This window comes from Erythrolamprus reginae, chromosome 2 (genome assembly GCF_031021105.1).
Source record: "Erythrolamprus reginae isolate rEryReg1 chromosome 2, rEryReg1.hap1, whole genome shotgun sequence".
Lineage (NCBI taxonomy): Eukaryota > Metazoa > Chordata > Lepidosauria > Squamata > Dipsadidae > Erythrolamprus > Erythrolamprus reginae.
The window spans coordinates 11,220,535-11,234,779 of record NC_091951.1 but is presented as its reverse complement, the minus strand read 5'-3'; the positions used below and the strand labels follow the sequence as shown (position 1 = coordinate 11,234,779).

The 14,245-nt window shown below is 42.2% G+C and overlaps 1 protein-coding gene across 1 annotated transcript; it reads right to left on the bottom strand.

Moving 5' to 3' along the window:
* Positions 1-615: 615 nt before the first annotated feature.
* Positions 616-12,860, bottom strand: LOC139159706 (zinc finger protein 436-like). Its single transcript, XM_070737043.1, has 4 exons — positions 12,231-12,860; positions 10,714-10,818; positions 5,588-5,714; positions 616-4,663 (listed from the first exon to the last, which is right to left on the bottom strand). The coding sequence occupies exons 1-4, from the start codon at positions 12,633-12,635 to the stop codon at positions 3,561-3,563; spliced, it is 1,740 nt and encodes a 579-aa protein (XP_070593144.1). The 5' UTR covers positions 12,636-12,860; the 3' UTR covers positions 616-3,560.
* Between the last annotated feature and the right edge of the window lie 1,385 nt (positions 12,861-14,245).

Genomic DNA, 14,245 nt, shown 5'->3' with positions numbered 1-14,245 from the left:
GCTCTTTTCCAGTCCCCTGGCAATTCCCCGGTGCTCCAAGATCTTTGAAAAATATATTTCAGTCGTTCTGAGATCTCATCTGCCAGAACCTTGGGGTGTAATCCATCTGGTCCTGGTGATTTGAATTAATCTAGGGTGGACAGGTGTTCCCTGACCATTTTTTCTTTCCTATTTTAACTTGTGTTGTTCCCTATTTTAACTTGTATTAAATGGACAATATTCCTAGCTGCTTATTCTTTTAGACAGATCCAATAGCCATGCAAAGCACTGGGGCACGGTGATGTCCTGAGCCAGTGCCTGCTACTGGACGGTGGATGATCTCATTCCAAGTGTCCCAGTACTTTTGATTGCCTGGACGCAGTGAGGCCTGATCAAATTGACCAATATTGCTACTCAATCAGCTAAAACACCTGTATTTTGCACCATTTTGAACTGGGTATAGAGGGTGTGCCATAAGAAACATATAGGAACGTACTACCATTTATGGTGGACTGTCCAAACGCAAAAAGGTTTTGGACCAAAATTAAAAATGGTCTGGAGCAAATTACCTCCAAACAGATCCCACTTAAACCGGAATTATTTTTACTTGGCATATTTAAATGAAAACTAACCAAAGAAGATAAATACCTAATCTTGCATATATTAACAGCAGCCAGATTAACATACACACAAAATTGGAAACTAGATACAACTCCATCAACACTAAATTTGATCAATAAGATTCTTGAAACTACAGAAACAAATAGGATGAACCAAGAGCTTCAAGACAAGGATGAGACAGAATTTTACTCATCATGGAAGAGGTGGTATGATTGGTTAAAACAAAAAACCCCCAAACCCTTAAAATTATGAAATAGTTGAAATGCAAATCTCAATCCTAAAATGATTGATAATTACAATAAATTGATATACTATTCAACTTGATTTGGAGGAAAGATGAATGGATATATGCACAAGTAATCTTACAAATCCTACAACGTGAAAAGAATAAATCATTGTTAAAACCAATATCGCTCAGTTTAAAGATAGATCTAATCTAATGAAAGGAGTCTGTAGAATTACAAGAGTTTATTAGTAAAGTTCTAAGTCTAAGTGTATGAAGAGTTTTTTCCTTCAAAATATGTTGGGAAGCTAAATTAATATGGAATAATTGTCTTGGCATCTATTCAAAAAAGAGGTTATCTTTCTGGAGCTGATCTTCTTCCTATTCTTGTCAGGAGATAACAAAGTGAAATGAAAAGACTTATTTGGCTAAGACTTAACAGGAAAGAAAAGAATACAAGCGGTATTTTCTGGGAATTAACAGAATTTATATAATGTTTTATATAGTGGTTTTTAGGTATACAGTTCCCTCGATTTTTGCGGGTTCAAACTTCGCAAATAGCCTATACCACGGTTTTTCAAAAAATATTAATTAAAAAATACTTTGCGGGGTTTTTTTCTACACCACGTTTTTTCCCGCCCAATGACGTCATACATCATTGCCAAACTAATAATTTTTGCAAATAAATAACAAAAAACAAAAATTATTGTCAATAAATAATTATGTTTATAAATATCAGGATTACCAAGTGTCTTATTCAATGGCGAATACCAGTAATAATGGTGAGTAAATAGTTGTTAAGGGAATGGGAAATGGTAATTTAGGGGTTTAAAGTGTTAAGGGATGGCTTGTGATACTGTCCATAGCCAAAAATGGTGTATTTACTTCTGCATCTCTACTTCACGGAAATTCGACTTTCGCGGGCGGTCTCAGAACGCATCCCCCGTGAAAATCGAGGGAACATTGTATTAAAAGGGAAGTCAAGAAAGCCATTACTCCTCTAGTTGGAAATGATAATGAGATGGCAATGGACTAAAGTCAGGAAACTGAAGGCTTTAATTCCCTGGTTCCCAACATGGGGCCTATGCCCCACAGTGGAGACAATTTAATATTTAATAGGGGCAATTGGAACCTTGTTTAAACCAAGATAATGGCCTTTTAAGCTTTCTCCACATGAGAAGGAGTTCACTTTTTGAATAGCAATAATTGTATGTCATGAAGGGGGAGGGAGGCATCAGGATTTTAGAGATGTTTACGTGGGGCATGGGCAAAAAAGGTTGGGAACCACTAGTTTAATTCCTATTTTGCATCCCTATTTCCACAGCATTGGGAGGAATGAAGCTGAAAATAGACAAAGGAAAACCTAGCTGCCTTGAATGAATTCAAATATTTGGGACCAGTATTGTTCAGAATCTCCTTCCATGAATTTAGTTTCTTCTATGGGTATTATTTTTATGAGAATTATGGCATCCTCCCCGAGTTTACCTTTTTCACAAAACACTTCTTCTGTGTGGACCCTTACGGGAGAGTCAGATAAGAGTTTCTGCTTGGAGGCCTTTCTACTTTCTCCATTTAGGTTTCCTCCATAAGTGAATCCTTTCATGAGTAAGATATTCTTTGCAAATAAAATTACACTTGGACATCATACAATGCAAAGTCATCCCCACCCACCATCTGTTGTGAATTTTACATGAGTAAATATCCTAGCATTATTTCTCCACACTACATGCATTTATATGGTCTCTGTTCTATGTGGATCCTTTCATGAGAATTAAGTTGTCCCCTTAGAGCAAAGGTTTTTCCATATTCTGTACATTTATTGTTGTGGTTCAGCCTGAGGCTGCTCAGGGACCGGCTGTGTCTCTGCTGGCTCCATGCCCGGAGGAGGATGACAGCGAAGAGGAGGGGGCTGAACAGTCGGACGGGGGAGAGGAAAGCCAGGAATGGGACGAAGGAGAACAGCATGAGAGCCCCGGGGGGGGGGCCTCTCCCCAGCCAGTAGCTTGGAGTCATTAGGTGATGAAGCACAAGCCGTCATTGACATGCGACAGAGACGTTCAGATCGAAGAAAGGAGCAATTAAAGAAGTATTATAAGCACTGAATTAGGAACAGCTGGGCTTGGGTGTGGTCCTCCTTAGCAGGGTTTAAAAGGCAGGCAAGCCCTTGAAGCCATGTGGAGTGTTATCAGTTGGAGTTACGGTGTTCTGCTTTGTTCTCGGCGTCTCTGTTCCTGGCTTGTGGCCCAGCAGTTTGGAAGACCCGTGGGAGGTGTAGGTCTGCTATCTCCAGCCTCGTCTTGGCAGCAAGAATCCTGTATTGCTGCATGGACTTTTGCCTTCGTGGATATATTTGAAGATACAGCGTTTTCCTGTTTGTAAGGACATTTTCTGTTACCTGTGTTTTTTCTTGAATTTTATAAACTGCCTTTGCCTTTTACCGGTGTGTTTGGCTTCTCCTTTTGGGTTGGTATTGGCTTCCGGAGTGACCCAGACAGAACATTTATATGGTTTCCCCATCCCCTCTTTCAAGATTAATAACATAATTTTTCTGAGTCAATTGCTTTTCACATTCCATGCAACTGAATGGTCGCCCTCCAGTGTGTGTGGAAGTCATGACAAATAAGGTATTTTTTTCAGTTAAATCTTTTTCCACACTCCATGCAATTATATAGTCTTCACCCGTGTGCATCCTTTCATGAGCTTTGTGCTCCAATAAAAGCTTTTTATCCGAGCATTTTTATACCATCTCTGCCCTGTGGATTCTCTCATGCAATTTAACAGCTCCTTTCTGAGCAAAACCCTTTCCACATTCTGAACATTGAAATGGTTTCTCCCCTGTATGGATTCTTTCATGATTAATAAGAGTGCTTTTCACAGAAAACGCTTTTCCACAATGTATGCATTTATACGGTCTCTCCCCAGTGTGGGTTCTCTTATGAAGATTAAGTGCTGAACTCTCAGAAAAGCTTTTTCCACACTCTATGCATTTATATGGTCTCTCTCCAGTGTGGATTCTATTATGACGAATAAGTTCTGAGTTCTGACAAAAGCTTTTCCCACACTCTATGCATTTATATGGTCTTTCAGCCATGTGCATCTTTAGATGGAAAGTTAGGTGCCATTCGTCCATAAAGCTCTTTTCACACTCCAGGCATTTATATGGTCCTTCTTCTGTGTCAATCTTTTGAGGGCAAGTAATATCACTACTCTCAGTTAATCTTTTTCCAAACTCCAAACTACTACTTATTTTTTCACTTGTGTGGATCCATTGATGGCAATTCAGATTACTCCTTGTACGGAAGTGTCTTCCACACTGTGTGCATTTATATGGCCTCTCCCCTGTGTGGATTCTTTCATGATCAGTAAGATATTCTTTTTGAGCGAAGCACTTTCCACATTCCGTGCATTTATAAGGTCTCTCCCCAGTGTGGGTCCTCTTATGACGAATAAGTTCTGCGTTCCAAAGAAAGCTTTTTCCACACTCGGTGCATTTATAAGGTCTCTCTCCGGTGTGGGTCCACTGATGGCGAGTCAGATTAGTGTTTGTAGTAAAGGCTTTTCCACACTCTATGCATTTGTATGGACTCTCACCAATGGGTATCTTCTGATTGCAATGATTACATTTTCTACTGAAGCTCTTTCCACACTTCATGCATATTTTCACCTTTTTCTTTAGGCTTAAATCCTTGTCACCATTTACAAAACATTGTACTTTATGTTTCCTATCCTGTATTTTAGGTAAAGTAAAAGAGATGGAATAGCTCTTTGAAGATACTGCCTTTTGAACTTTAAATATCCTTGGATTCTTGTAATTCTCATTCTCCATTGTATCACCATCACCTGATTGGGGGGGAAAAAACGCCAGAAATTCCCATTAGAATTTAAAAAGGGAGGTATCTCCCAATCAAAAATATGCCCATCTAAACATTAGGTTTGGTATCAGAAATTTTACAAAATAGGAGATGCTGGGTTGAAACTGTTATCAATGATACCTCTAAGAATATCCAAGAGATTTTTCAGCCATGAAACATAGAGACATAGAAGACTGACGGCAAAAAAAGACCTCATGGTCCATCTAGTCTGTCCTTATACTATTTTCTGTATTTTATCTTAGGATGGATATATGTTTATCCCAGGCATGTTTAAATTCAGTTACTGTGGATTTATCTACCACATCTGCTGGAAGTTTGTTCCAAGGATCTACTACTCTTTCAGTAAAATAATATTTTCTCATGTTGCTTTTGATCTTTCCCCCAACTAACTTCAGATTGTGTCCCCTTGTTCTTGTGTTCACTTTCCTATTAAAAACACTTCCCTCCTGGACCTTATTTAACCCTTTAACATATTTAAATCTTTCGATCATGTCCCCCCTTTTCCTTCTGTCCTCCAGACTATACAGATTGAGTTCATGAAGTCTTTCCTGATATGTTTTATGCTTAAGACCTTCCACCATTCTTGTAGCCTGTCTTTGGAACCGCTCAATTTTGTCAATATCTGTTTGTAGGTGAGGTCTCCAGAACTGAACACAGTATTCCAAATTTTTCTTTTTTCTTATAAACATTCAATGGAGGGTCTTATATCTCTTTGTGTTGTTAGATCAATTTTCTGAGGCCTTTCTATCAAAGGCCTTTCACAATTTTACAGGTGATAGTCATTAGAGTTCTCACCTCAATTGTGCAATTGAGTGCATGCATCTTTCCTGTTTAATTCCCACTTAAAACATCTTTCCTAATTAATAGAACTCACAGCAAAGAGGATCCTTACCCAGAGCAGCTATATTCATAGCAACTTCCTGCATGACTTCCCTGCACAAGGCCTTCTGGCTAAAGTCCAGTAGTGCCCACTCCTCCTCTGTGAAGTCCACAGCTACCTCTTCAAAGGGATCAGAGACCTAGAAACAAACAAAGAAAAAAATCTTGTCCATATGACAATCCTCTCTTCAAGCAAAGATACATAAATCCTACAGGTGCACATAGTCCTTAATGGTGGGAAGCAGTGGTGAAATCCATTTTTTTTTACTACCGATTCTGTGGGCATGGCTTGGCGGGCATGGCAGGGGGAAGGATATTGCAAAATCCTCAATCCCTCCCTACTCCTTTGGGAAGGTTATTGCAAAATTTCCATTCCCACACCGCTCTGGTGCCAGCCAGATGCGATATTTGCTAGTTCTCTGAATTACTTAAAATTTCCGATGCCGGTTTTCCGAACTACTCAAAATTTCTGTTACTGTTCTCCAGAACCTATCAAAACCTACTGGGTTTCACCCCTGGTGAATTTGTTTTTTGGGAAAATTCTTTGTAATTATTTTTGTTTTGTTTTTATTAATTTTGAGCCAGCCACATTTCCAAAATTTTCAAAATCTTTCAATAAATTGGGTCCCGAGATTTGGGCAACGTCAATAATATATACCATGTTCTGGGCAAATATTTGAGTTTTATATTGCTCACCCCTTATTGTTACTCCCATAATGTCCTGATTAGCTTTTATTTGGTTTAGTAGCACTTCTATCGACATAATAAATAATAAAGGAGATGGGGGCATCCCTGTCTAACTCCATTTAACAATAACAATAAAAACAATAGAGTTGCAAGGGACCTTGGAAGTCTTCTACTTCAATTTCTCCTTGTTCTAAGGAAAGAAGGAGAAGTAACTTAGAATATGTTTTTAATATGTATATTTTCCGTTATGTATTCATTAATTAATACGTTTGCCATTTGTTGGGAATATATCGTTTCTATTGTTTTAATAAATTTCTCACCAAATTGCATTGCGGTCAGAATTTCATTATCACAATTATGGAAGAAAGAAAATACCCCGTCGGAAAATTTAATCATTGAAAAAAATTTCAGTTGTGCTGAAATGGACATAATGACAAATGAAATTAAAGGAGTTAAAAATAAAGAAACTAAAGAGATATGGGGAAAATGGTATAGATGGATCAGCAATAAAAAACAAAATTGACAATATAGAGTATACAGTGATCCCTCGATTTTCGCGGTCTCGGTTTTCGCGAAACGCTATACCACGGTTTTTCAAAAAATAATAATTAAAAAATACTCCGCCGTTTTTTTTCTATACCACGGTGTTTCCCACCCGATGACGTCATACATCATCACCAAGAATCACTTCTCTGTCTCTTTCTTTCCTGTCATTCTCTCTCTTTATCTCTCCCCCTCTTGCTCTCTCTCTTTTTCTCACTTTCCCTCTCTTGTTTTCTTTCTCTTCGCCCGCGGGCGGGCGGGCGGGCGAGCGGTGAGCGGGCAAACGAGCGAGCGAGCGGCGAGCAACATTAAATACAACCATTGCCAGCCTCCGCACTTTCGTCGCTCCCCGGCTCCACCATCTGCGCATGCACGGCCATGGAAAAAAAGGGCGCGCATGCGCAGATGGTGTTTTTACTTCCGCACCACTATACCGCGGAAAATCGATTATCGCGGGAGGTCTTGGAACATAACCCCCGCGATAATCGAGGGACCACTGTAGGTGTAAGTGCAAAAGACTTGGAAATACAGTGGTACCTCAAGATACGAACCCCTCGTCTTACGAACAACTCGTGATACGAACCTGGGGTTCAGAAAATTTTTGCCTCTTCTTACGAACTTTTTTCGAGTTATGAACCGGCGTTCGGAGACTGCTGGGAAGCCGCGCGGCTGTTTTAAAAGGTGACAGCCGGGCGGCGGGGCTTCCCAGAAGCCTCCCGAACGCCGGTTCGTAACTCGAAAAATGTTCGTAAGAAGAGGCAAATTTTTTCTGAACCCCGGGTTCAGTTCGGGAGGTTGCTGGGAAGCCCCCCAGGCCGGCTGTGACCTTTTAAAACAGCCGCGCGGCTTCCCAGCTGTCTCCCGAAGCCAAACGCCAAAGCCGAACTTCCGCGTTCGGCTTCGGGAGACAGCTGGGAAGCGGCGCGGCTGTTTTAAAAGGTCACAGCCGGCCTGGGGGGCTTCCCAGCACCCTCCCGAACCCAGACGTTCGGCACAAGTTCGGGGTTCGGGGGGGTGCTGGGAAGCCCCCCAGGCCGGCTGTGACCTTTTAAAACAGCTGCGCCGCTTCCCAGCTGTCTCCCGAAGCCGAACGCGGAAGTTCGGCTTTGGCGTTCGGCTTCGGGAGACAGCTGGGAAGCGGCGCGGTTGTTTTAAAAGGTCACAGCCGGCCTGGGGGGCTTCCCAGCACCCCCCCGAACCCCGAACTTTTGCCGAACGTCCGGGTTCGGGGTTCGGGAGGTTGCTGGGAAGCCCCCCAGGCCGGCTGTCACCTTTTAAAACAGCCGCGCAGCTTCCCAGCAGTCGCGGAACGCCGTTTTTTTGCGGGGGTTTTTTTGGTTGCACGGATTAATTGACTTTACATTGTTTCCTATGGGAAACAATGTTTCGTCTTACGAACCTTTCGACTTACGAACCTCCTCCTTGCACCAATTAAGTTCGTATCATGAGGTATTATTGTATTAACATTCCGTTTTATATTGATATAATTGTTTGAATTGATATTGATATTGAATTGTAATAATGATGTGATAACAGAAATGGTACTAGATCTGTAAGAACAATTATTTGACTTTTTATTTTATTTTAAGAACAAAAGCTTAAATAAACTTTTTTAAAAAAGAATTTGAGATGCATCTTTTCCTTCTTTGGTATTAAAGTAACATATGCCTCCCCCCACGATTTTGGCATAATACCTTTGTCTAAAACGTCATTATATAATTCCAGTAATCTATTTTCAAATGAATTTATAAGTTTTTTATATATCTCTGATGGGAGCCCATCTGGTCGAGGGGCCTTATTATTATTTTTGCTTTTGGATGGCTTTTTTCAATTCTTCCTGCAAAATTTTGGGAGAGAGAGGGAGGAAGGAGAGAGAGAGAGGGATGTGGGGTTTCTCCTTGAAGTTACAAATAGGGGTGGCAGCGGCAGCGCAAATCCGGCAAGGGCTTCCCCAACCTTTGGAAACAGCCACTCCAACACTTTGCCTCCTTTGGATTGCTGCTGTTTAGAACCCTAGGTAGAGTTCGCTGCCTCCCGGGAATGGACGGAATCAGAGCAGCGCCTGCTGGCCGGTCTCTTTGGCCCGGCTGCAAAACTGCAGAATATCTGATTCACGGGTCATTTCCACAGCCTTTGATGTAAATCCCCTCCCCTCTAGCATTTTCAGGGCACGCCGAGGCTTCCCGACCTCACTTCTGGGTGTTGACCTCATGCTCTGCCCTGCTAGAGGGGGTAAAATCCTACAAAATCCGAAGCTGCTGCCGGACTCCCGCAGGATGATCCTAGAACCCCAGTAGGGCCTCCTGGACATGAAAAATTGGAGAAGACGCACGTACAAACGGCCCGTGTGTTTCTCTCCCTTCCCTTCCGGTCATGCAGCCGGACAGTAACTGCAGACTTTTTGGTCTTTGTGAAAGGCCAGGCAGCTTCCTTTCCCTTCCCTTTCTTGGCTGACGGGATCTGGAGAAGGCCAGCTCTGTGCGATCTAAACAGTTGCTGGGAGGTGTGAGGTAGAAGATAGTCCCATAAATAATCTGGTCCTAAGCCATGTAGAGCTTTATAGGCGATAACCAACACCTTAAATTGTGTGCGGAGACTGATTGGAAGCCAGTGCAGTTCGCAGAGTGATGGAGTTATATAACAGCTTCACGGCTGCATTCTGGACTAATTGAAGTCTCTGAACATTCTTTAAGGGTAGCCCCCAAGTAGAGCACATTGCAGTAATCAAGCCTCGAGGTGATGAGGATGTGAGTGACTGTGAGAAGAGATTCCCTATCCAAATAGGGCTGTAACAGGTGCACCAGGCAAACCTGTGCAAAAGTCCCCCTAGCCACAGCTGAGAAATATCGAAATAGCCTCAGCAGAGGATTTGTTGTAATCATAGGTTCTTAGGCACTGAACACTGGGATAGAATATTGCTGAAGGGTGATGTTTTAGCCTAATGGGTGCTGTATAAACCTTATTCTTCCTATATGGAAAGGCAGCAAAGTCCAGGCTGAGTAAGCAAGCTGCAGAATCCATAACCACATGGAAAATAATTAACTTGATATACAGCATGAAGATAACGTATAGCTAACTTCCATATAAGGAAATATATGCCTTACTCTCATTCCTTTGCTAATCACCAGTAAACACACAATCCGGGAAAAGGCAATGAATGGAGCTTCCATTAATTATCTATAGGGAAGTCACGAGGAGGTTGCCTTATACAGCGCATGAGTGAATGGTAGTTGGGGGATGACTTAATGTATGTGACGTTCGCGAATTGGTTATTCTATACCACATGTCAGGAAAAGTAAAATACAATAAAAGGAGCGATCTCAATACAATCGAGGTCGTCTCATTGAGAAAATTTTCTCCGTTGTTTCATTCTGATGTGGCAATTATGGCATCCTGTGCCTTCCTAGAGGTTGGCCCACTGGGGAAGGTCTGTTTCCCTTCAGGATTTAGGAGGACACTCAAGATGCGGACCCGCTCCGAGGGAGGTCAAAGTTTGCCCTCCCAGAGGAATGGATGGACAGATGGAATAGTCTTTAGGAGCCTCTCTGTCTTGTCGGGGATGAGCTTGAGCTTGTTGACACCCATCCAGACCCTCACAGCCTCCAGGCACCGGTACATCACTTCCACTCCTTTGCTGAATTGACACTTTAATTTCTAAACTGCTTTCCCCAACTCTTTTCGATGATGCTAAGAAAGATTAAACTGTTTCAGCATATAAGTTACATTTCCTAATACAAGACTCTTCTAAATTGTCATTGGTTTGCATTCCTAGGACTATCTTCAAAGTTGAATCAGTAAGGCTCACTGGGTCATTCTGTGGATACCAAATTCATATAGACTCGGTATTTGGTTTCCAAAGAAACTCATGAATGAAGATGTTTAAATTTTTCAGAAGAAATCTATACTAACCTGGCAAGGTGGTCCCAGTTGGATCCTCCTGAAAAGAAGCTCTTCAGTATCATTGGATGAATCTCCTTTTCCCTGGATCTCTGCTGAAATCTCTATGAATGGCTCCTGCAGTTTAACCAAAAAGGGTGATTTATGATTCCACTTTTAAATTATTTTAACCATGTTAATTTGCTGGACTTAATTTTTTTTCTCTCTCCATGTGTATTTTTCCAATTCAAATCAAAATGAGAGAACTTGAGAATTCCTGCTCTGTGGGTTGCTGTTATCTCTGGATAAGCACCTGCCACTTTTGTGAGATGCTTCTTCCTTATTTCCTATTTTCCTTCAGAACAGGAGCTGCTTCTTTATCTCCTCCCCTTTATCTATGATTTTGGCATTTCCTTCTTTATGAATGTATTTATGTCTATTCCATTTGTCAGACCACTAACCTGGAAATTCAGAAGTAGATCTTGAAATCTACAATGAGGTGCTTTAGAGGGTAAAATGCACTCCGTGAAACATTGAGACTCAAACAATTTTGATACTTCATTCTTTCAAAAGAAATATGAATAAAGTATACTTTGTTGTTTGTCTCTGCAAGATTTGTTTTTTCTTCAGGGACCATTTTTTTCAAACTCTATCCTATGTACAATGGAAAGTCTGCTTAGAACTGTCTCCAGGGAAAACTCTACAGTGGGGTATTACAAAGATCCGTCTTGGGTCCAGTATTCTTTAATATTTATTTATTCATTCATTTGTCCAATACACAAATACATAGGAAGAAAAATGGACATGTAGTAATATATATAATATCTTCATGAACTGGCAGTGTGCGGCAGCTGCCAAAAAAGCTAATACACACATTATAAAGATGTTGATAGACTGAACAGCTATTTGTCTGAAATTGTATATATATGGTTTTCTGCCTGAAGTGGGTTGACAAGAAGGCCCTCAAGTCCCTTCAAGATCTATATTAATTTAAGTATCCAGGAAAGAGAAGATTTGTATTAAGTATCGAATAATCATGCAATCTTTCTGCTGACATGAGTTGGGAAAAGCACGTAGGCTTGGGATCTGCACCTCTACTAATTTTACTGAAACTAAGCAATGTAAAAAATGGATAACTATATTCAAACTGTAATTTTGTAAAGGATTTTACTGAATACTGCTGCATTTTAGAATGATAATATGGACTATAACCAAAAATCAAGGACAGGAGGAGGTTTCCGTGTTTATAACATCAAATATCGATTTTGAAATATGCAACCAAAGTACTATTTGGTCCATAAGACCACAGTAATAAAATCTGAAAATCCAGGAAGTGTTCCACCTCCATGTGAGAACTGGGATCTGTTTTGCATTATGGCTGTCAAGTCCATGACAGACTGCGGGGAAAATAGAATATGCAAATAACGTCTCACGAAGTTATTCCCACCTACTATTACACCATCTCAAGACTTGCTAATTGATATTTTTTGCTTGCGATTATCTGTAAGGAAAAGACAGAAGAAGCGTAGAAGAGGATGAAAGTCCATCACCTGCCGCCCCTTTCCGGGCTCCGGGGCAGCTGCGGGGCCGAGGAGGAAGCCTTCGGCCAGGGCCACCGCCTGGGCGCAGCTCTCCGCCCCGCACTCCCTCAGCCAGCCCGACAGTTCCGGGGGAAGCAGGGCCAGCAGCTTCTCCAGCACCACCAGGTCCATCATCTCCGCTTTGCTGCTCCGCTCAGGCCGCAGCCACGCCCGGCATAGCTGGTACAGGCGGCTGCAAAGCTCCCGGGGCCCCTCCGCCTCCAGAGAGCCGCAGCTGCGGAAGCGCCATCGTTCAGCCTCGGAGCTGCGGCGCTCGTCGGGGAGGCCGCTCGGACCGCTTGTTCCCTCGCCAGACTCTCCGTCGTTCCCCTCCTGAAAGCCCGCCGCTGCTCCCGGTGACTCTCGGGCCTCCATTCGGTCTCCGGCTTCAGCGAGGGCCGAATCAGGTGAAACTCTCTCAGAGGCCTCCTTCAGTTATAGCAGACCCTCCCCCAAGTACTCGCCCCGCCCCTTTCCCGGTTTCAAGGTTCTGAGGCGAAGAGCAGCTGCAAGCCGACCTCTAACAGACTCGGTGAAAAAGGATTGCTTCCTAGAGAGGCACAACACTATAATTGTTTTGACTAGAGCGTGTCATAAAACAACTACTGCCTGCCCTGTTTTCCGTTCAACATCCGGGTCTGCCTAAGGTCTTCTGCGCATGCCCTGCTCTCTCTGGACGTTAGAAAGTCGGCCGAAGTCCTGTTGTAGCGGCGTGTTTGTTAGTGGGAGGGGGAATGCGCGGGTTAAGGGAATAGGTTCGGAGGAGGTAGAGCATGGCTGGAATAGAGCAAAGCGCCTTTGAATGGCATCTAGTTGGATTGCTGGTTCTGAGTACCTGCGATTTCTGTTGACTTCTCGACAGAAAAAATATTTCTATGCTGTGCACTAGAGCAGGGATTTTCAACCTTTTTTGAGCTGCGGCACATTTTTTACATATACAAAATAATGGGGCACATTTAGGGGGGGGAATGGGGGAGCTAAAAAAAGTTTGGACAAAAAAAATATCTCTTCTTCCCTTTCGCTCTATTTCTTTCCCTTTCTCTCTCTTCCTTCCTCTCTCTCTCGATCCCTCTTTCTCCCTTCCTCTTTTTTGCTCTCTTTCTCCCTCCCTCCCTTTCTCTTGCTTTATCTCTCTTTCTCTCTTGCTTTCTTTCGCTCTCTCTCTTGCTGAGCTTCGCGGCACACCTGACCATGTCTCGGCACACTGGTTGAAAAGCAGTGCACTAGAGTGCCTTCCGTCCCCTGTCCTATTGCTCTCCTATATCTCCTATACTTTTCTTCTATTCCTATATCTCTTCTATTCTTTCATTGATATGTTTTATTCCTATATCTTCTCTTCTATTCTTTCTTAGATATACTGTATTTTACGAGGAGTATATCCTCTATAATCTTCATTATGTATTTTACAATGTGTATACCCACTAAAACCTTCTTTGTGTATTGGACAAAATCAATAAATAAAACAATTATGTAATACGTTATATATTATTAAATAAATATGTAAGGAATAATTGTTTGGGGAATTCCTCCAAACCAGGTTGTCTTCTTTGTTGTCTTCATGTGGTGACGCTCAAAGGAGCTCTGCTTTTAGTTTCTGTTTCTCCTGTGGGAAGCCCCCCCCACTTCTAGAGAATGTTTCTGGACTATTAAAAGAAGTAAACTATTGTATTTCCACAAAGGACAAATGGAGAAACATGTTCTTAGAGGCAAAAAGCAGCCCCAGTCTTGCTTAACTGTTGTAGAGTTTGTATCCTTTATGAAAAACTTCACAAACAAAACACCTTCACCTCCAAATTGGGGGGTTGGGGGTTGGTCTTTTAATGACCCTTAATCCCCCAGAGTAGAGTCTGGGCAACAGAATGGAGCTGAGTGGTTAGTGGCCTGATGCCATTCCTGTCAACAATGCAGAGTTTGCAGCAGATACAGTCTCAGAGTTGCTGGGGGCCTCACTTGACTCCCGGTTGCAGCCGCTCCCCTTCTGAAGA